This window comes from Pisolithus orientalis (genome assembly GCF_024613125.1).
Source record: "Pisolithus orientalis strain OTSU chromosome Unknown F5J12scaffold_24, whole genome shotgun sequence".
Lineage (NCBI taxonomy): Eukaryota > Fungi > Basidiomycota > Agaricomycetes > Boletales > Pisolithaceae > Pisolithus > Pisolithus orientalis.
This window is the reverse complement of record NW_026260805.1, coordinates 177,668-198,877: the sequence shown is the minus strand read 5'-3', so window position 1 is coordinate 198,877 and position 21,210 is coordinate 177,668. Positions and strand designations below refer to the sequence as shown.

The following is a 21,210-nucleotide window of genomic DNA, read 5'->3' as shown; positions in this document are numbered from 1 at the left end:
GGCAAGAGGATTGTCTCAGGCTCAATTGACTGGACTGTGAGAATCTGGGATGCTGGGGGAGGAGTCCAGATTGGTGACCCTCTTGAGGGGCATACTGGTGGGGTCAAGTCAGCCCAATTCTCCTCTGATGGACAGAGGATTGTCTCTGGCTCACATGACATGACTGTGAGAATCTGGGATGCTGCAAGAGGTGTCCAGATTGGTGGTCCTCTTGAGGGGCACAGTAGTGCAATCCACTCAGTTGGATTCTCCTCTGATGGCAAGAGGATTATCTCAGGCTCATATGATAGAACTGTGAGGATCTGGGATGTTGGATTCTCTGATGGCAAGTGGAGTACCTTGGGAGTAGAGCACAAGACACTCCTACATGCTCATGACCATGAAGATGAAGATGAGGGCATTAATCTCCCATCCCAGATCATCAGATGTGAGTGGCAATAACTTGTCACATACTCTTACTTGACTGAGCCAACTTAAATTTATTATATAGCATACCCAATTTGCTTTTCACCTGTCTTTTCACATGCATTGTGTGATACTCAACAACTCCTTGATGGCCTTCTGGGGGAAGAGGTGTATGTGATGTATGAACTGGTGAAGCTTTTCCATGATGGCTGGATCAGAGGTCCAAAAGGGAGATTATTGCTCTGGATACCTCCAACATTTTGGGGGAGATTTTATTCAATGTGGAACACAGTAGTCATCCCCAGGGGTAGTTGTGTGGAGCTGGACTTGAGCCAGATGGCACATGGGAAACAGTGGCATCAATGTTTCCAACCAGTTGTTTAGTTTTCTCCTGTGACTCACATCACTTTTGTATTCTACAATCCATAACCAGTGTTAACAGAAGTTTCCAATTGTAAAAGTGTAATATTCTGTTGTGCTGCTGGACATCATTGCCAAAAGTTGGAAGTTAGAACTTTTAACAGAACATCCACAGGTGTTGTCTATTCCATGCAGATATCTGACTGATACACAGATAAGCTACCTTTCCTATGACATACAACATTAGCAGCAGTTTCACCTGGTTTATAGGGAACCACATTGCTAAGAAGCTTATAAAAGTTAGTGCAGTGCATCATTTGCAGCCAGGTAGTGATACAGAAACAATGTAACATAAATGGGATGGGAAGGAAATGTACCCCATATTCAGCAGTTTTTTCAGAGCCACCATAACTGTCTCTGAGTCTGTTTATACCAGTATGAGTTCCAACAACGAAAATCAGGGAGTTTGAGAACCAATACATTTTCCTCAGCAGCCTGCAGCATGACCAGCACTGAATCCCCACAGTCAGATGCAACCAGACCAACCTGCCTAGATCTAGGAGTTTCCCATTGGAATTTTGCCATGGCTTCCATGAGTATATATTTGGGGTCCGGGTGTTTTAGCACAAAGAAGAGTGGGCAAATGGACATGCAGAAGCAAGACGTCACTCTCGCTATGCCAATTCCACCGATGCATGGTAGCAAAGCAAGCGTGTATGAGTGCAACAATGCCAAGTATTGTAGGCTGTATAAGGTACGAACCTGTCTATGTAAACGAAAGCGCGGCACGGCACTCATCTCAACGCCGTGTGCAGTTGAACACTCGTGCACCACAACGGACCGACGTGGGTGCTGACAGTAGCTGTTAATACGCAGGTGGAGGTGGGAGCATGCCGCAGGTGTCCCGGTTCGGACGCAAATAGACCCTTGAGTTGAGCGCGTTTCCACGGACAGCCAGGTTCGCATTATTGGGATATGATGGGCTCAATGGATAGCATCTTGCATGTAAATGTGGCGGCCTAAGAACGACTTGCGCGTGCGAGGTTGTGACGCGAACAACCTGAGTGTGAATGACTCTACTTGGATCCGATGCTTACATATGTACATAGTAGGCTCAAGCCAAGTCCAGCTTGTTCAATGACCATTCAACCAATTCCTTGAGTGTGGAACAGCTAGATATTTTACCGCCTGGACTATCTTAGTAAGGACAGTGAACACCAGATGAACACCAGTGCCCCTGACACTGGGAAGACGATACCGTTTTCTTTGTGAGTGTGCATGCCATGCTTCTCGCGTCGGCACTTGGTACAAATCACAGATCAGTTTCGTGTCGCTTCTACGAGAAATATCTAATCTTCCAGCGAGGTCGGCTTCGTCTCGAACTAACAATCATTCCGCGCGGGCTGTTGCCGCTCGATGGGTTGCAGCTCTGCGTAAAGACTATTCGCCTCTTCCTCGCGGCACCACCGCGACCGTCCTCCGTCTTTTATTTCCAGAGGAAGATACGCCGAGGAAGTATGACTTGCAAGAAGCACGTCTAGCCTCTTATCTCGGTGGTTGTCTCGACTCCTCGACGGTGTTCACTGAGAGACACTCGAAAGCTGAAGAGCTGGTCGAAAGAGTCTTTTTCTGGTTGTCTCGGTGAAGAGTTGCTCAAGTTCGCTGTTTCAGGGACGGAGGTGCGAGCTGCTCTATGAAAAGTCGAGTGCGGGCTCACAAGATAGGTATTTAGGGAAATGTAGGTCCCAAGAGTCTCCAAGAAGTCGATGCCTTGTTGGACGAGCTTGCGGCCTACTTCCCAGTTTTCGGACAAGTTCTTCCACGCAGCCTATCCCTCGCCTCGCTCAAAAACAATCATATTGCGCGCATTATATGATTCCCTCCCCGCAACTAATGCTGCCTACCTAACCCAGATAATCCTGAAAGACCTCCGTCCGCTACTATATGCGCCTCCAACTACTTCGACGAGTCATGTCCTACTCGACTATAATACTAGGAGCAAGCAAGCTCTGACGAAGGAGCAGTTTATGACGTTGTGGGACCCGTCTAAGATGCTACTTCAAATGTGCAGGGTGCGTGCGAGACTGGACGAGGCAGCCATGGGTTTTGAAGCAGGCGGGACTCTCGTGCAAGCTCGACCACGATGTGGAGTGCCAATAGAGGTTGGTTAGATCTCTCTTTTCATATAACGACTGCTTTTCAATGCACTATCCCTCGCAAAGATCCCAAAATCGGCTAAAGGTCGCTGTCCGCAACACGCCCTAGAGCTCCTAGATTCTTGTGACCGAATCTGGGCGGAGACCAAGTACGATGGCGAGCGCGCACAGATACACGTTAACTACAGCTCCGACGGCGAAATGAGCATTTCAATATTTAGTAAGAGCAAACGAGACTCGACATTGGATCGAGCGGCTGTCCACCCGTGAGTGGGTCACTTTATTTTTGGTTTCGCGCTGGCGAGTAGTATTGACGGGTGTATATGTAAAGCATCATCAAGGAGGCTTTGTCTGCTATGCCTTCCCAGCCAATCATTCTCGATGCTGAGATGGTGGCATTCTCGGAAGAACGGGACGCGATCGATGGTTCGTTTTTTGCTTTATTCTGAACATGGACAATAAATTCAGTGTCACTCGTAGAATTTTGGCGCATACGTGGGCTCATAGCTCGGTCAGCGCAAGGTCCCAGGTCAAATATAATTTCTGGAAAGGGCGAACAAGCATACGATTCTCACTCCCTGTGAGTTCCAAAGCCGGATTGCAAGCGATGGTGCCGTTCCTGATAGCCAACCACGTTTAGAGACACCTGTCCGTCCTTACACTCCAATTGCTCATCTGACTCATCGGGTGGGCTGCACCTAGCTCTCGTATTCTTCGACGTACTTCTCGTGGGGTATGCATCGTTTCTGAATGTTCCATACGCCATGCGCCGCTCTGTTCTGGAAAGCGCCGTTCGTGAGATACCCGGCCGAGCTATTATCGCCAAGCGAGAACTCATTTCTTGCGGCCCTGAAACGAGTATAGAGAATGCGTCACAGAGACTGAGAGAAGTGTGGGCGCAGAAAATTGTGGATTGCGAAGAAGGCCTCATCCTCAAAGCAGGGGAAAGTGTCTACGAAGACTGGAAGTTGCCCTGGGTCAAAGTAAGTTAGGACTAATTTGCCACCACTTTAGAGTTCATTACCCCTCACCCTCTCGTGGGATAGCTGAAGAAAGACTACGTTCCCGGACACGGTGACACGATCGATCTCGTTATTGTTGCAGCTGGCTGGGACAAAGACAGGGCTCGCGAACTACGAGGTTGGTCATTTTTCAACCTAGAGATCACTTTCAGGCAAACGTTGCTCCTTAGTCCCTCCTTCGATATTGACGACGTTCTACGTCGGAGCACTTGGAAATTCTTCGCAAATGAAAGCTAAGGTGAGTCGTCGTCGGTGGAAAACGCCTCGAACGGGGTTGTATTCATAACGTCTCTAGCCAGGCGTCAAGCCACATTATGTCGTCTACTTTACAGCTTCATATGGACTGACACGCGAACAACTGGAAGAATTCAACTTTTGGATGAGATCCGACTCGGTCGACTCGCAGGTGCGGCTGTCCTTGGTGTTAGACGTCTCGTTATATATAATCCCGTATAGGAAGAACTCAGTGTACTCCCTTACACCTACTCGATGTTGCGAACCCTGCCGAAACCTTCAGTCTTTGTTACGAGTCCGATACTGGTTGAATTGTGCGGTGCTGGATTCACCAAGAGTCCGCAGTGCAAGGTAACGCATACTACACTATCTCGGGGTTTCATCACTTATTTTGCGTAGTATTATGAGTTACGTTTCCCCCGGATAACCAAGACCTTCCGGCCATCCGAAAGGTCTTTCATGGAATGCCTCACCCTTCGCGAATTACAAACCGTCGCTTACGCAGCCATCGGCCGTGAGGCTCAAGATGCCAATGAGTATGGTGGCATAGAAGAGTGGAGCAGGCGCTTATGGGGAAAGCAGTGCGAGAATCAGGTGCAATCCGATGAGAAGCAAGTGAAGCGAATGCACTCGAGAGACGAGTGGGAGCATAAACTTCAGACGGAGGATCTGCGCAGAAGGAACGGGAAGAGAAGGCGTGAAGAGGTGGAGATGTCACCCTGAATTTAGGATGCGGTTGTAAGTTCCAACATGTCGTTTTACATTGTGTATCATAGATGTAGCATAAGTACTGAACATCGTTGATCATCTGAACCGTGCAATACGAATTACCGTGGAACTCTAGGTGGGTATAACTCCTGGCGCTCCCGTGAACAGGGCGCCGCCGTTAGCGTCCAAGTACTTATCCGGGCGTGCTTGTGACAGTATGCGCTCGTTGCGTACATATGATGCCACTCTTGGCGCATCAGAATTCTGTAAGATGTGCAGCGAAATTAAACCCGCAGGTATTTTCGCAGGAAAGAAGGACGGCAGCATGGTTAGTGCGCTATCGCAGCTGCCTCAGAGCTTCTTTCACGGAGCTTCTCTCGCCCAAAAGAGCAAGGACCTGCCACCGCTGATCTCGTACTTCCCTGTCTTTAAGGAAAGCAATATCCTCATCGTCCATGTCGTTTTCGCCGATCTCCAGCTTCAGGGCTGCTGCAGACTTGTTCGGTAAGACAGCAGGAGAGATGGTGAAGAGAGTCTCGAATGACGACGCTGTGAGCACACGGTTGTTCGAGCGAGGTGCAGAGGGATTGATGGATGCTATCGCATAAGAAGTTGACGTCAAAGAGAGTGCTTGTTTTATGAGTTGTTTGAGTTTGGTCTGGAATCGGCGTTAGGGGTAAGTTGCAAATAGCGGGGTGTACCATGCTTACTTCGACAGCAACAGCCATGAGGGAAGATACTGCACGGGAGGGCGCTCCCATGTTGTGCTGGGCGGATATAAGGTTTATTCGGTCCGATATGTGCTGTAAAGACAAAGATCTCGATACGGAGGCTAGGTGGAGCGGTAGTCGACTACCTGGAGGATCTGCACGAGACCAAGGATCGGAATGAGTCGTTTAGTCCCGCAAACACATCAAGTATGCATACCACCTCGTTCCGGCAGCAGAGTGACACCCCTGTCGGCTGCAATTTCATCGGTATGTTTCTGCGGTCGAGGGTGCTCCACCCCGTTGACCTGCAACCCACGAATACGCTCGCGTTCTCGTCGACCGAGAGACACTGTCCAGCGCTTTAACCTCATCGATCGCAGGCTCCCATCTGTATCGTCTGGGCCTTGGTAAGGCAGAGTCCTGCGTCGCTTGCGGGGAGGCTGTTTGGGTACGTCTGGTGGAGGGGTCGGTGGCCGTCGATGAACAGTAAAGTCAAACAAGGATATGATCAGCGAGTTGTGCAACTGGACTGTCGAAAAAGGGTCAGCGCAAGTCAAGGCTGGATTGCCGTGCTTACCGAGGTTTGGCGCGTCGAGGGCCTGACGAACTGCATCCTCGAACTCAGCCCTGGATATCTTCGCAGACACAAACTGGCTGAGAGCCTCAAAGTATGGCTGAGCCTTTGGCCCCAGCGCTGCGTGCAGCTGGCCTTTGATCGTCGACGTCGACGACAGCGACATTGGGACCACTCGTGGGAATCTGTGGTGCCACTGCAGTGCTTATAGCCCTGACCTCGTCTGCTTCATCACCCTCATCCATCTTCTTACTTGCAGACGTTTCTTAAGTGATTGAGTGCTGCAAATGATCCCATGGAACGACCTGTGACATCGAAACCTCGTGGGGTTTGTAAATATTACACCACTGCTAGGGGCTGCTTTGCCGGTGACGCTTGCAAGTTCCTCCACGGAGCTGACGAAAAGTACTCGCCATATGACAAGGCCAAGGTGTGCCGGTACTATGTTAAAGGTCTGTCTTCTATTTAGTCCTTTCTTCGTTTCTCTTGTCTGATGCCCTTGTACAGGACACTGCACCCGCGGCGATCGATGCTGGTTCCGTCACGAACTACCAAAGGCACCACCCGAGCAGGTCCAACCTGACGCAGAGACCTGCTCTATCTGCATGGAGAAGCCCACCACTTATGGTCTGCTGAGTAAGTGTCGTATCGGCCATGACTTGCGTTCCAGGGCTGACTTATTCTCCGCAGTGGATTGCAGTCATGTTTTCTGTCTACAGGTACATCTCCCCTATCGAGCTGATCTACGTCTAATCCTTTACAGTGTATCCGACAGTGGCGTGATAAGAGTGGAAAATCACCTGACATGGTGTCTACTGGTGCCATCAAGTGTTGCCCACTTTGTCGAAGACCTTCCCGTTTCATTACACCCTCCAGTCATTTCTTCCCATCCGGTCATCCTAGGAAGGAAGAAATCATTGAAGAATACAGGTCTAGCATGGCCAGGGTGCCTTGCAAGTGAAACTGATCTTCTATCTTTTTCCCGATCCGCCTGCTGAGCTAGCCACAGGTACTTCGAGCAGACATCGCGCAGGGGAAAACCGTGCTGCCCGTTCGGATACGATTGTTTCTATCAACACACCCGGCCAGATGGGTCACCGCATGTCTTCCATTCCGGTGCGGGCAGGTACATGAGAGTAAGCTTCTTCCCGCCTCCGCCTAAACGGATTGACTTACGACGGCTTCTTTCCCGTAGATCTACCAGAGGGCACAACTAAGGAATAACAGCCGTCATTCACCACTCCCTTATATGGGACCCATTCGACATCTCCGGAATATCTTTGATAACATGGACGTCATCCGAACCAGGTTCTCAAACATCCGAGAAAGAATTGAAGATATTGAAACATCAACATCTATCAACCCCATTGATATCGAAGCGATGTTTGCCCCAGAGATGGATGAGTTTGAAATGCCTCCATCGGACATGGATGACGACGAATTAGATCTTCTCTTTTCGGTGGTGGTAAGTCGGGGTTTGTCTCTTCCCCCTACCCCCATCGTCACGAGCCGCTTGCAGTCCCCGCTCTGACTTGGCTTCTTCTATTTACTTGAACTATATAGCGCATGCAGCTGGATGAAGCCTTGGCAGTGGAGGAATCGCTGGCCGCTGCCCATGCTGCATCCTCGCTTAATGTTCCCCAAGCTCCAGACGGGCAAACGGAGCAACGTTTGTCTGACCGGCCCGCCTCCACTCCACCGATTTCATGGGGTTCAGACACGAGCAGTTTAGCCCCTTCACATGCCGCGGCAAATGATGACGAGTCGGCACACCACCCAGAGTTGAATCCCACACCTGCTCCTGGTCCGTCGTCGTCGACAAGAACTAGAACTCCAACGCCGCGGTTCAGCACTGTCGTGAATTCCCGCAGCCGGGAGGCGCTGGCCATGGACGCGTCTGATGAGGAATACGCCGACGCGGTACCCACTTCTGATTCTTACGAAGATGACACTGCTGATACCCACACAACTCAAGACCTCTCCTCACGGTTTTCATCACCTGTTTCGAACGTTGATACGCGGAACACCGCAGCAGACAGCAACAGTGGGAACGATAGTCGTACTCATTCTGATCATAACAATGAACCACCGTTCGTGACTGATGGGCGGGGCCGTGTGGTGTGGAGCAGTGCGTGTACTGGTCGGGGTGGGCAAGCGGAAGGGCGAGAGGTGCCATCGTCCCGTGCGAACCCGACGACAAAGTCGACGGCACCTGCCCGACCGTAGGGTATCATTTGGAGATCATGCTTCATGGAGGTATTCTGGAGCGTCGTCTTGGTGGTAGAGGTGATCAATGGCTGTGTACATTTATAATGATTGGCGTTTTGTTCTGTATCATGAAGTAATCTGTTGAGAATTCTGCGTCCCAGAGCGCTGGACAAGTAGTGGCCTCGGGCGATAAACAGCCAACCTGGAGATCGAACTCATGGGCCTGTCATCATGGCACCGAGTCTTGCGGACGGATTGGTTTTACCTGCTCCCCACCGGTGGAGTGCTGCTTTTCTTATTATTGTTTTCTCGCTGTATTTCTCAATCGAGGGTACGCAAAATGCTCCACGCTCTCCCCCAAGTTATTACTGGTTCCGTGTATCCCACCGCTCGGTGGTTATTGGCAGCGAGTTGTTTGTGGCCCATCTGAAAGTAGGGTTTGAACGGTATGCCTCGTGTCGAGACTTGGCCAACCACGTTTTCGTTTTCGTCCTTCGAAGCTAGCTGATAATATACAGCATTGAATACCCATGGATACCTCCTCCGTTCTAAGCGACGAGGACTACGACGTCATCTCAAACCCCGGCCAGCGGTCCCTGGAATCCAGTGTCGCCGATTTCGGACATGTCATTGCGTGTGGGCCCATCAGGGAGATTCCGCCCACAGACGCCGCACGACACACGCTCAGTACAGTGTCACTCACCGCTGTTGATATCCAGGCGTACGTGGGGACCGCAGTTATCGACCGCGGCAGGGAGAGGTGTGAGGTACCCCGCGGATAGAACGATCCGCGTCTATGTGGATGGTGTGTTTGACGTCCTCGACGCTGGGTAAGTGACATATATGAATACCCATCCTATGGCGGCATCCTCTTTGTTCCGTGTCTCGTTTGACGACGACAAGCTGGCAACCTTTCTGACGTTTGGTCCCGCCACAGACGTATGCTGCGTTTACGTCAAGCTAAGCTCTCCTTCGCGTCCGTACACCTCATGGTAGGGGTCTTCCCAGACGAGGCAATATGTCACGTACTGGGCAGTGGCACTGCTACTGCACCCAGATACCCCCACGTCGAGCGCTGCGAAGCAATACGACACGTCAAGTGGGTAGATGAAATCGTGCCAGATGCACCATGGGTACTCGACGACGCGTTCATGATCGATAAACGCATAGATTACGTCGTATTGGAGGAGGGCTCGTCCGTCAATCCGGAGTTTGACAAGGAGAGATTGAAAGGGTATGATGAGTTGAAGAGAATTGGTGAGGAATCCTATCTTCTCTCCCTCCCCATCGCTTTTCTTTGTCGCAATGAAATAACTCGCATTCCCTCTCAAACAGGTCGGGTGATACCAGCCCGGAGAACTGTTGGTTTAGTTCCCAAGCTTACTGCACCACCTGCTTCACCACTCAGTCGCTCAGCTAATGCCACGCCTTACAAGAGCCCATCGGAGTTGGAGCCCGACACCCTTCCGAAGGGTGAGGGTCGGTCGGCATCGGCCCTGGCATGCACAGTGTTGAGCGCTGTTAACTATTCGTCATTTATGTGGTGTCCACATTGTTGTCCGCGTTTGTACATGCTTCCGTGTCGCTCCGCCATCTTATCGTTCTTGCCATTCATGATTCATGTGCTATGATTCATTCAACGTAACAGAACTAGCCAAAAATACATGTGGGGTGTAGTGGGCTGTGATGTAATGCTGTTATATTCCGTACAAACACTAGAAATGTGCGAAAATCATGTTGTTCAGAAGCTCACGAGGACCCAGCCACTACTGCAGTTATCTTTTCTGCGGTGGACGCTCATGTGGCGCGCCAACTGATCCGGTCGGGCGAAGGTCTTCTTGCACCCTTCTTCCGGACACTCATAGGGTCGCGCTCCGGTGTGAGTGCGAAGCTGGACGGCACCGACAAAATCAAAATGGCACTGTGGTAAGTTCTATGATATGGCTGCAGACAAGTGGACTTACGTGTTTGGAGAGATTTGAGGACTCCGAGAAGGCCCTGGATCAGGAAGAATAAAGGTTAACCATGCAGCTGACTAGTGACGAACGCAACCATACTTATTGCAATGAGTACACTTGAACGGGCGCTGCCCGTTGTGTGTACGTTTGTGGATGGTCAATGCCCCTGTTATGGCAAATGCGCGGCCGCAGCCAGGATGATCGCAGACGTAGGGTTCTATGTAGAGCGTGTGAGTAGGTGACGCGGGAGGTGGGCTGCGCAAACGAACTTTCTTGTGTGTGTCGTCGCATGTGTTGCTGGAGTGTGGCCGCCTCGGAGAAATTTTGGGAGCAGATTTTGCATTGGAATGGTCGGTGGCCAGTATGTGACTAGATAACGAGGAGTTTAGGGAAGGGTCTACATTAGAATGAGAGATTGGGACGGGACCTGAAGATGTCGAGAAATCTTCTGCTTGCTGGAAAAGCCGTTGGCTCCATTTCGCACACACCCTTCCCAGAAACAATCATAATGGGCCTTTCCACTTCCAACGTGCATGGAAGCGATATGTACGGTAAGTTCGTCGGAGGATGCGAATGTCTGTGAACATGATTTCCATCCGCACGTATGGCAATCGGGAGGAGGAGACCTGGACGGGATGGAGGCAGCCTCTTGACTTGCTGATGGTGAAACAAGACGGTTGAGTGGAGGCGGGGAGACTGCGGTGGTAGTAGTAGGGAAAGGCAGATTGACGCCCAAATGGTCTTGCATCAAGTGAGTTGTCAAGAGGTCGATCGCTTGATCAGCGGGTCCTGACGAAGAGCTTGGTATCGACGACGGGGACGGGTACATAGCACAGTTGCCCCAGTGGCAAGATAGTGTACTCTGAGAGAAAAAAGAGGGTTCGCCTATCGGAGGGAAATCTGATTGCACAAGACCAGATCCACGGAGGTGCTGCAAGTTGACGTGACCAACCAGCTCAGCAAGCGTAGAGAACGCGAGCTGGCAGTTTCCCCACATGCAGATGTGTGGAGGGACTGGTTGTTGCAGCGGGGTGTTGATCGTGCTGCCGATGGGAGAGTGAGAAGAAGCGGACAGGAGAGGGGATGGTGTTGTACATCCACTTGATGGATCTGAACTACTTCGCAAGACGCCAAGTTGGTGAGGTAGGGGTGGGGTATGATAAATCTCCGGTATGCAGGGGTCACTTGTGGGAGGAGGCCTCGTGTCGTCTTCGCAACCACAGAAAATATCGGCAAGTGTGTTGTTCCAGGTCGCCATCGTGGGCCCGTCGTAGGACTTGGGCTCCGCAAAGTAGGAGTGATAATCGGTGCAGCATTGAAGCTATGTCAGGGGAAGTCGGATGAATTTTTCTACTCTAAAAATGACCTCATGTACTTACAATCTCCTCTAAGCCTGGGCATTCCGGACATTCGGCGCTTCTCACGCAGCTACCATCGCAAGGTTCGTTACCGTTTTCTACCTGACATTCAACGTCCGGATGGTCGGGATCATCGCAGGCGACGACTAGGCACTGCTCTGTACACTCGGAGGTTATCCCAGGTATAACACACGACGCCTGAGCGCATTCCTGTGGGCACGGGGTACACTGGTCGCATTGCGGATAGGGCGATTGAAAACCAGGCCCTTTGCCGGAGAGAGGACCTTCCAGGACATCAGCCGAACTGAGACCGAGTTCGCCGGGATTGACGTTCATCATCTGCACCACTTGATTCTTCGTGCAGAGATCCAGTGAGGGGTAACGTTGCTGATGAGTTGGATAGACTCTTGGAAGGACGTCTGGAGATCGTTTCCTGACGAAGGAATAGTTGGTTAATGGTTTTGTTGTGTAGAGCTTGGTGCTCGGGCTGGAGTCCACCTGAGAGCGGAGAGTTGACATAACCGTGCTACTGCCCATGGCCATGACTGGGATGGTCCCCTCGGCCTCTCAGCCTGACAAGTCCTGTAGTATCGGTCACGTGACTCGGACTGGCTTTCCCCCATTGGGACAACTACGAACGAGGGCTATTGTTATAGCAAGTTAATACTGCCGTCGTCGTCCTTAGCCTCACGACGACCACTCCAATCGTTCTGCACGTTCACATGCCAGTTGATACCAAGAAGGAAGGCGGGGGGATTTTCCCAAGGTCACCATGGGAGAGTCCTGTTGCTGCGCACGTACCTATGCCAGCTAGTGTAAAGGACTTTAGGTTCAGTCGAGCCTTGGCATTTTTGTGCATGATAGCGCTCTGGAGCACTTTATGGGTGCTGAATTCCCCCTTGCGTTTCATTTCCCGTAATTCTCACAGTGGGCTACTCCATCCCAATACAAACTCCACGGCCTGTCCCCAATGGGACGCCCTGTATCCTATCGATAACGCCCAAATCGATGCAGAGCTAGAGGCCATCTATGCATCTCCAGACTTCAAACTGCGAGCAATTGATCTCCTTGCAGGAGCTATTCGCATTCCGTGAGGTCCAATAATTTCCTTACACTGGCACAAGGTTTCATCCTATGGGCGCTTTTTTGTACAGCACTGAATCCCACGACAATAGCGGCCCAGTAGGAGAAGACCCAGTATGGAATATTTTTGCCGACCTCCACCAATATTTGGAACGTGCGTTTCCGCTAGTGTAGGGTGTTTCAATCTGAGATAGGAAAGCCCGGTGTCTTACCATTATCCATAAGGTACACCAAGTTGAACGTGACGAAGATCAATACGTATGGCATTGTCTATCACTGGCAGGGTTCGACAGAGGCAAAACCCATTCTCCTGGCTGCTCACCAAGGCTAGAAATTTGATTGTTGCCATTGGAGCGTCTCTCTAAATTCCTCCGCAGACGTGGTACCCGTCGATCCGACTACTGTGTCGCGGTGGATACATCCCCCCTATTCTGGACACTACGACGGTATCATCATCATTTTCCATTTTACCACAGGGATTGAACACCTCGAAAGGCACCTGGATATGGGGACGTGGAACATGTGACGACAAATCGGACCTCATCGAGAGACTCGTAGTCGTCGACTCTCTTTTGCGGCGTGGTTTTACACCTGCTCGTACTGTCGTCATCGCCGTTGGCTTCGACGAAGAGGCGACGGGGCTTGAAGTATGGTGGGGGTTTACCAGTTATTCTTTCTTTTCTGATTTGCTTTTCAAACAGGGTGCTGGCCATATCGCAAAGTATCTGGAGGAGACCTATGGTCGTGATGGCTTCGCCATGCTCGTGGACGAGGGTCGTAAGTAGCTCTTGTCCTCTTCGAGGAAGCTCATTGTTATGCCACCAACGCTTAGAAACTCCCATAATGAATTTCGGAAATGGCATATACTTTGCATCCCTGGCAGTTTCTGAGAAAGGGTACTTCGACGCGCGTGTAGAGGTAACTTCGCCTGGTGGTCACTCGAGCATTCCACCAGCCCATACAGTGAGTCCGCAAATCTTCCAAGCCGATATACCTAGGCTGATACCCTCTACTTGAACAGAGTATTGGCCTGCTTTCCCTTGCTATTTCAGCGATAGAAGCAAACCCACACACTCCCGAACTCCTACGCAACGGAACGCCTTTCTCAGCCGTCCAGTGCCTTGCAAACTACTTGCCATCATTCCCGGAGGACTTGCGTAGTCTTGCACGCGAAGCGGTTAGCAATGATTGGGCTTTGGCGAGATTGAAAGATGCACTGTTCAAGTTATCCCCTGTGATAAGAGCTTTGATGGCGACAACTCAAGCTGTCGATGTCATAGAAGGTGGTGTAAAAGTTAATGCCCTCCCAGAACGGGCTTCGGCTATTGTCAACCACCGAATTGCAGAACACAGGTAAGCCGGGCGCACGCTCAATATTAACATCGTGTCACGCCGTCTGTAGCTCTGTAGTCGAGTTACAGCAGCATCTTATTGATGTTCTCTTACCCGTGGCTGCTAGCCATGAGTTGACTCTTCGTGCTTTCGGAAGGGTCATAAAGACTGGTGACAGTGGAGAGATTGCCGTTTCCGATACCTTTGGTACAGCGCTTGAGCCCTCTCCTGTAACTCCTATGGGGTATGGTCCATACTCGATTCTCGGTGGGACCGTCAAAGCGACCATGGCAACGTCTCAACTATACAACGACGCGACCGTCATTTTAGGGCCATTCTTATTACTAGGTGAGTACATACTCTTTCCTCATTTTCTTATGCATAGTATTAACCGTGGCCTCATCTCAAGGAAACACTGGTACGTAGCGGTTGATTTCACCTGATCCGTCCACTGGTTTAAGTAATCTAGACACGATGCATTACTGGAACTTGACGAAGCATATTTTCCGATTTTCTCTGGTTACTGAATCCGACTACTATAACGACATACACACCGTGAACGAAGGTGAGTCGATATAACCTCCAAACGGAGGACCGTGTGGCATGTCATTGACCCTCACAATGCAGCGCTTCGTGCTGACGCGTACATCGAAGGAATACGGTTCCTTACGAAACTTATACTGAACGTGGATGAGTCCCCGTTATCTTGAGCGATTTCACGTCTGCCGGAATAATTAAGGTTAACAGTGTATTGGATGCCCCTTTTTGATGTCCTCTGATGGGAATTGTACTGATATGATTGGCGCTGTACACATGTTACAGGACTTGATTGCGTCTGTTCATTGGTTCATTTGTTCGTGGCTGAATATATTTTCTACTGCATACCGGACGGGATGCTCATGTATACAGCGTGACTTGCACATGCCATACAATTTTCCATCATGTGCAGCACTTCATTACTTTGAACCTGCGAATAAGAGCATCGATCACCACCTTGATGTCCCACGTACTTGAGTCAGGAATCCTCTCTGCTCTGAACCTCCTACCTTCGACACACGCATTGCGCCTCGCCTTAGCCTCGAGGTCACTAATCTTCTCCGCAGTTTCCTTGGCAGCGTTGACGGCTACTTCAAGGCCAGACGGGAGAGCCTCAGTGAAGGCCGCAAGAAGATCCACGAGCGTGCGTGACGGCGGACGGGCGCGGGTGTAGGTATCAAGCCGATCGAGGACAGCATTAAGCGCATTGCTCCAGATATCAGCAGTGGCGAGAGTTGAGGTATCCGCAAGACCTTGGGCGAGTGCCGAGAAGATCCTAAGGGCACATAAGAACGGTGAGAAATAGACGTTTTATACTGAACAAGTAGAAACACGTACGAATAGAAGGCACCACTGGTTCCGCCCATGGCCTCTTCGGCAACTTTGGAAATAGCTATCACGCTACCGACGACATCCTCGCCTGACACTTTCCCCTCTTTCAGTGCCTTGAGGACGCCTTATGCACAAGCGAATCAGTAGGACTGCGAATAGAACCAATGATGACCCACCGTTGGCTCCATCTTTCAGCGTTAACCCACAGTCACCGTCGCCGGCAACACTATCCATCTTCGTCATCTCTGGCTTAGCTGCTCGTGTACTTGCAGGAGGGATAGATACCGCCAGGCTCTCCGGACCTGCCGCATAGGTTGGCTCAGAACATGAACTAGCAATTCCCTCACATGCAGATGTGTAGATGGACTGGTTGTTGTATCTGGGTATGGATCATCCTACCGATGGGGGAGTGAGAAGAAGCGAACAGGAGAGGGGATGGTGTTCAAGGCAACCGCTTGACGGATCTGAACCACCTCACAGGACGCCAGCTGGGTAAGGTAGGGGGTGTGGTATGATAAATCTCCAGTATACAGGGGTCCCTTGCGGGAGATAGAAAAGTCCTTGTAGTGGCGACAGCGAAGTGAGGCACTTGTGACGACACTACACGAGGAGCTTTCCTGTGGTTACCTCGAAGTTCCAAGACACCAAGGTCTGTATTTCTGGTACGTAGGAAAAATTTTCTCCCCCTATGTTAAGACACATGGCCCTTTTTATAGTAGAGAGAACAGGCACATGATATCAGTAAGAACAGGTGTGAATAAGAACTAGATCAATCACAAATGAGATACATAGAAGAAATGTCAAAAGAATATTGAACAAGTGATGTGCAACCGACAGCATTGGTCTGAACCTTACAACCCCCCCTCCAGGGTACAAAGTACCCTTCCTTTGTAGCAGGAGTCCTCAGGTGGCATTTCCAGTGACAGCTTTGTCAGCAGTCCCCAAGCCAGCCTCTGTGGCATCTTCCTTGGCACCTGTGATGGCTTTACCTGGCTGAGTCATTTCCTCGTCGCCCTCAGTACCCACAAATTCAGTGCAGCTCTCATTGAAAGTGTCACCGAAACCTTCAACATCGCAGGTGTCAACATTGAGCGGATCTATGGTGAGATGGCTAGGGCCCGTGACAGGTAAGTTGGCGAAGTTTTGGAAGAAAGGATTGATGCTTGTGGCAGCAGATGATACGCTCACAGTGGGTGTTGCCTGGCAATTATGGGCTTTGGATCACTCATGGTGCCAGGCTGACCGAGAGAGGGGCTCGGAAGACTTCCCCATTTTTGTTTTATCTGAGTGTCAATCACCAAAGGGGGATGCACCAGGATGTCCACCAAAAGGTCCTCTTTCAAAACAGCCCTTGCCTCTTTTCTCTCATCACTCTAGGAAGCCATGCATGGTGTGTTCACGTTGATGCCCAACCTTGTCAGCAGCCTCCCATAGCAAACTATGCAGTGTAACTGCCTCTGCACCATTAAGTACTTGTCCACCCTCAATCTCCTCTTTACTTTGCAGATCCATGTTGGTTCCAAGAACCTCTTCCCTAGTAGGCACTGGGCCCATGATCACAGTGCGGGCATTTGGACCAGGTTCATGGTAAGCAAAACATGACTTCAAGGTAGTGGACTGGTTGTACACCTCTTGGAACTGACAATACCCTGCAGGTATATCAAGTGGGTCACCATTATTTCCTCGCAACACCCTATCATAGGTAAAGTAAGCTTTCATCTGCTCACAATGGACCAGCATGCACTGTTCTGCCTCCCCAAGACTGGCAGGAGCCCACACAGTGAAGAAGTCTGGGCTGATTTGCTCTACAGATAAGAAGCAGGCAGGGGTTGTCATGTCAGGTGAGTGGTGATCAGCAGTAGGTGGTTTGTCTATGTCCAGGCTGAGCAAGTCACTAATGATGTCTGCTAGCATGCATTGGAGTGTCTCTGAGGCATCAGGATCTAAGTCTTGTGGATGCACGGGTTGAGTTTCGAGCAGTGACTGGGGTGAGCAACCCTTCGACTTTCTTTTTGGGTAGGAGGTTGGTTTATGACTACCACAGGAGCACACTGGACAATATATGTGAGCAATGGCTTTGGCTGAGTGTGCAGGGGGTTTACGATTAGTGAACTTTGGTTGCGACATGCAAGGAGGTCTATGATTGGTACATTCACCAAACCACCCTCAATTCCTACATGAGCTGACAGCAGGTGATCTAGGCCATGTGTGGGCTTTAGCTCTCCCTTGTGTGGATGGAGAGTAGTGATGATGTTGATGTGGCTGATGACTATGATGGCGAGGAGGTGAACAGGAATGATGAGGCTGGGGCATGCAACAAGGGTAGGCAGTATGAGGTGGAGGCATGTGTTGTTGGGGATGGGTACAGCGATTTTGATTGGGGGTTTGTCTGACTGACCTGGGGACCTGGTGAACAGATGGATTTCTATTGTTGTGCGGGTGGTTTTTATAGGTTCCACTGGGGTGAGGTACCAAGTGTCCAAGGAACACCTGGGGGTCATCCTCAGATGATCCCCCGTCACCCTTATCTTGCAACTCATTTATCCTGTCTATCCCCAAGGCCTTGAAATAATCGGCTAGTGCCTTTAGATGAGTGACCTCATCAAATGGTAACCATGTTTGGTCTCCAGCTGTCCATTGCACCTTGAATGTTGCCTCCAAGCAGCTGCCATGATGACTTATTATCTGGTTGACAGCCCATTCTCGACTCATTCCTCCAAGCTCAGGGATTTGATCATCCTTCTGCCCAGGGAACTTTTGATCGTCATTTGGTATGTGCACTCTTAGCAATGACAAATGAAACATGTTGTGAATGCCTCTTTGTTTCAGGTTATCAGGTAGTTTGATGCAATAAGAATTATTCCTGAAGTTGTCCAAAATGTGGTACAGCCCAATAAACTTCAGTATGAGTTTTTGTGATGTCCCCTTTGACAAGCTAATATTCTTCATGGAGACATATACAAGGTCACTTGTAACAAAGGGACACACTTGGCACTTTTTATTAGTGCCAACTGTCTGTTTCAATCATGCCTTCAGAATTGTGTCATGAGTGTCCAACAAGGTGAGTTTCATTTTATTGGCAAATGCTCGTATGCTTGGGTACTCATCTCTCATTGGAGTGTCCCATATCATCTGTCAGGGCATCCATCTGGTATTCAGGAACAATGGTGTGTAGCCTGTTGACTCTGACATTGCATTATTGATCATGAACTTGATGGCAGGTAGGCGTGATGCCCAATCTTTCTGATTCAGCCCAATGCAGCATCTCAGCATCTGGGCAATGGTTCGATTGGCATGTTCAGTAGCACCATCTGTTTCTGGATGGTACACACTCAACATCTTCTGCTTAATCCCAATTAGTTCATTAAGGTGTTTCCAGAATGTACTTGTGAATAAAAACATCACAATTGCTAATGATTGCTCGAGGTAAGCTGTGATGTTTATACACTTTGGTGAACATTAATTCTGCTACTTCATGGGCAGTGTATGTCATTTGACTTGGCACAATGTGTACCATGGATGTTAACAAGTCGATGATCACTGTTATCGAGTCATATTCACCATCACAATCTTTGGATTCAGGGAGGGGTCCCATGAAATCTACTCCAATTGCTTCCCAAGGCCTGGATGGTACAGAGAGTGGGTTCAGCAGTCCAAAGGGTTTATGAGTCAGCAGTTTGCTTTGTTGGCATGTCTGACATGATGTGCAGTATGCAGTGATGTCCTTTACCATAGAGTCCCACCATAAGAACTCTCGTATGTAGGATACCATTTTTCTAGCACCTAGATGTGCAAGTAGGGAATGAGCTTGATCAATGACCATTTCCCTTAATCATTTGTCATTTACTGCAATGTCTGGGACACAGAATACAACATGGTCTTGCAATCTTAATTGAATGAAACTGTCTGGTGTGATTTCAAAGTTCTTGAATGCCTTTGGGGCATCCAGTATCTGTTTAAAGAATGGGTCTTCGCCATATCTGTTCTGCGCTTCCCTAAGTATGCCTTCATTTCCTGAGTACATGATGAGGGGCACAAGATTCATTTCTGTATTGCCTGCCATGCTTGTATTGCTTGTATCATCTAGTTCCCACATGCTTGGCAATGAGCTCTGTGTGTCTGGCAATGTGTCTGTAGCATGTTCAGGGGGTGGTCCACTACCCTTTCCCCCCTTCTTTCATTCACCTGGTCCAAGAAGAATGAAATGATCCTTCATTCATTGTGCAAACTCAATTCTGGTCTCCAGTCAACCAGTCTCAGCTGGGGGTGTAAGAGCATGGATTGCCATGCAGGTCCCTTTCCTGTTCCCTCTGGCTGATCCTTAGCAGGAACTTTTATCTCACTACCCTCATCCTCAGGCAGATTTGGGTCTATTGTTGGCATGGAATGTTGCTTCATGATTGCTGGTGCAGGAGGTCTCCTTGGAGGTTTTAGCACCAGCTTCTGTTGGTGAGCTGATGGTTGTTCCATCAGCAAAGGCCCAATGGGGGTGTCAGTTTGTGCATGAGCCCTGGTAGACATTGCAAGTGCTTCAATGCCTATGTACAAAGGTGAGCTTATTGTCTGCTGCTTCTCCTTTGGTGGTACTGTCTCCTCGATGTCCAGGTCATGATGCAGGTATTTGCTATGCACATGGATTGTCCCAGGAGCATCAAACTTGTACATTCAGGAAAGAGTGTCCAGAAGAACATTCTCCTCTCCTGGTACATACCTGATTCTGAAGTCAAACTCAGCTAACTTCTCCAACCATCATGCCTGTCGCCCAGACAAGTCTTTCTGATCCAACAGATATGTCAGGCTTTTGTGGTCAGTTACCCAAGTGAAATGTATGCCTTGGAGGATGTCCTGGTGCCGCAACATTGTTTCCACTCCTGTGAGGAGTTCCTGTTCATGGACTGGATAGTTGTGCTGAGCTGAAGACATCTTTGCAGAGTAGAGCATGGCAACTTTGGCCAACTTCCAATCCACTCCTTGTGCTACAATGCCACCAATGCCATTCCCACAAGCATTGGTCATTACCCAGACAGGATTGCAGTCTGGTCCATAATCAAGGGGTATGTGACAGTGTTGTGTGCAAGTGGCAACATATCGCATTATGGTTTCAAAGGCCTGTTGCTCAGTGAACGTCCATTGAAAGGGGTGAGTCTCTGCACTTGCTTCAGTGAGCACCCCTAGAGGTACATGGACTTTGTAGATATCATCTGCGAGGTAACCAACTGACCCAATGAATCCTTTACACAGAATATGATTCATTGGAACCCTCCAGTTGAGGATGTGGTCAACTTTATTGGGATCCATCTTTATCCCATCATCGGTGACCACATGGCCCAGGATTTTTACCTTGTTGCTCAGAAACTTGAGCTTCTTTTCACTTAGGTATAGCTTTTCTTGGGTGAGTATTTCCAACACAGTCTTGACATGTCGGACATGCTCTTCTAATGTGTCTGAATAGATGATAATGTTGTCAAGGTACACATCCATGAAGGAGCCAATATACTCCCCAAAAATGTGATTCATCAGGGCTTGGTAAGTGACTGGTGCATTACAATCTCCTTGCTGGATGATGAGACTGACCATGTTTCCATCAGGTGTCATTACTGCTGTTCGTTCAACATGCTCTGGTACCACCCATATCTGCTCATAGGCATTGGCACCATTGATGATTGATCGATAAGGCTTTTTGGCCACTCATCTCAAAATTCCATCCATATCTGGCATAGGTGAGGACAGCTTA

The 21,210-nt window shown here is 49.7% G+C and overlaps 9 protein-coding genes across 9 annotated transcripts; 5 read left to right on the top strand and 4 right to left on the bottom strand.

Annotated features, from left to right (window-relative positions):
- Positions 1 to 937: 937 nt before the first annotated feature.
- On the bottom strand, positions 938 to 1,819 carry F5J12DRAFT_844127 (uncharacterized protein). Its single transcript, XM_051746248.1, has one exon. The coding sequence runs from the start codon at positions 1,729 to 1,731 to the stop codon at positions 1,162 to 1,164; it is 570 nt and encodes a 189-aa protein (XP_051598068.1). The 5' UTR covers positions 1,732 to 1,819; the 3' UTR covers positions 938 to 1,161.
- An 84-nt stretch (positions 1,820 to 1,903) lies between these two features.
- On the top strand, positions 1,904 to 4,909 carry F5J12DRAFT_844124 (DNA ligase/mRNA capping enzyme). Its single transcript, XM_051746247.1, has 14 exons — positions 1,904 to 2,033; positions 2,089 to 2,341; positions 2,367 to 2,444; positions 2,498 to 2,527; positions 2,568 to 2,927; positions 2,988 to 3,187; positions 3,253 to 3,347; positions 3,402 to 3,501; positions 3,562 to 3,904; positions 3,968 to 4,061; positions 4,114 to 4,181; positions 4,239 to 4,349; positions 4,400 to 4,528; positions 4,577 to 4,909. Exons 1-14 carry the CDS (start codon positions 1,987 to 1,989, stop codon positions 4,898 to 4,900), a joined length of 2,232 nt encoding a protein of 743 aa, XP_051598067.1. The 5' UTR covers positions 1,904 to 1,986; the 3' UTR covers positions 4,901 to 4,909.
- Positions 4,910 to 4,936: 27 nt separating this feature from the next.
- F5J12DRAFT_844113 (transcriptional regulator of RNA polII, SAGA, subunit-domain-containing protein) lies at positions 4,937 to 6,407 on the bottom strand. Its single transcript, XM_051746246.1, has 4 exons — positions 6,173 to 6,407; positions 5,813 to 6,124; positions 5,596 to 5,750; positions 4,937 to 5,543 (listed from the first exon to the last, which is right to left on the bottom strand). The coding sequence occupies exons 1-4, from the start codon at positions 6,333 to 6,335 to the stop codon at positions 5,223 to 5,225; spliced, it is 951 nt and encodes a 316-aa protein (XP_051598066.1). The 5' UTR covers positions 6,336 to 6,407; the 3' UTR covers positions 4,937 to 5,222.
- F5J12DRAFT_844109 (uncharacterized protein) lies at positions 6,385 to 8,089 on the top strand. Its single transcript, XM_051746245.1, has 7 exons — positions 6,385 to 6,621; positions 6,677 to 6,805; positions 6,860 to 6,888; positions 6,933 to 7,126; positions 7,179 to 7,305; positions 7,365 to 7,634; positions 7,689 to 8,089. The coding sequence occupies exons 1-7, from the start codon at positions 6,465 to 6,467 to the stop codon at positions 7,698 to 7,700; spliced, it is 918 nt and encodes a 305-aa protein (XP_051598065.1). The 5' UTR covers positions 6,385 to 6,464; the 3' UTR covers positions 7,701 to 8,089.
- On the top strand, positions 7,463 to 8,495 carry F5J12DRAFT_245292 (uncharacterized protein). The gene has a single exon (XM_051738559.1). It carries the CDS (start codon positions 7,736 to 7,738, stop codon positions 8,393 to 8,395), a length of 660 nt encoding a protein of 219 aa, XP_051598064.1. The 5' UTR covers positions 7,463 to 7,735; the 3' UTR covers positions 8,396 to 8,495.
- A 412-nt stretch (positions 8,496 to 8,907) lies between these two features.
- On the top strand, positions 8,908 to 10,115 carry F5J12DRAFT_771123 (uncharacterized protein; the record flags this gene model as incomplete). The annotated part of the gene is made up of 4 exons (XM_051742246.1): positions 8,908 to 9,137; positions 9,160 to 9,207; positions 9,315 to 9,634; positions 9,713 to 10,115. 4 exons carry the CDS (start codon positions 8,908 to 8,910, stop codon positions 10,006 to 10,008), a joined length of 894 nt encoding a protein of 297 aa, XP_051598063.1. The 3' UTR covers positions 10,009 to 10,115.
- F5J12DRAFT_245406 (uncharacterized protein) lies at positions 10,064 to 11,793 on the bottom strand. Its single transcript, XM_051738560.1, has 7 exons — positions 11,715 to 11,793; positions 11,431 to 11,656; positions 10,763 to 11,378; positions 10,605 to 10,704; positions 10,435 to 10,552; positions 10,342 to 10,375; positions 10,064 to 10,268 (listed from the first exon to the last, which is right to left on the bottom strand). Exons 3-7 carry the CDS (start codon positions 11,330 to 11,332, stop codon positions 10,119 to 10,121), a joined length of 972 nt encoding a protein of 323 aa, XP_051598062.1. The 5' UTR covers positions 11,333 to 11,378; positions 11,431 to 11,656; positions 11,715 to 11,793; the 3' UTR covers positions 10,064 to 10,118.
- A 622-nt stretch (positions 11,794 to 12,415) lies between these two features.
- Positions 12,416 to 14,818, top strand: F5J12DRAFT_906522 (uncharacterized protein; the record flags this gene model as incomplete). The annotated part of the gene is made up of 12 exons (XM_051748795.1): positions 12,416 to 12,522; positions 12,622 to 12,783; positions 12,848 to 12,946; positions 13,002 to 13,102; positions 13,154 to 13,222; positions 13,272 to 13,423; positions 13,478 to 13,553; positions 13,609 to 13,739; positions 13,798 to 14,129; positions 14,179 to 14,456; positions 14,578 to 14,673; positions 14,736 to 14,818. The coding sequence occupies 12 exons, from the start codon at positions 12,416 to 12,418 to the stop codon at positions 14,816 to 14,818; spliced, it is 1,686 nt and encodes a 561-aa protein (XP_051598061.1).
- A 229-nt stretch (positions 14,819 to 15,047) lies between these two features.
- Positions 15,048 to 15,734, bottom strand: F5J12DRAFT_723905 (dhal domain-containing protein; the record flags this gene model as incomplete). Its single annotated transcript, XM_051741483.1, has 3 exons — positions 15,048 to 15,420; positions 15,477 to 15,600; positions 15,653 to 15,734. Coding segments are annotated over 3 exons (579 nt in total), but the record flags the coding sequence as incomplete, so codon positions are not given.
- Between the last annotated feature and the right edge of the window lie 5,476 nt (positions 15,735 to 21,210).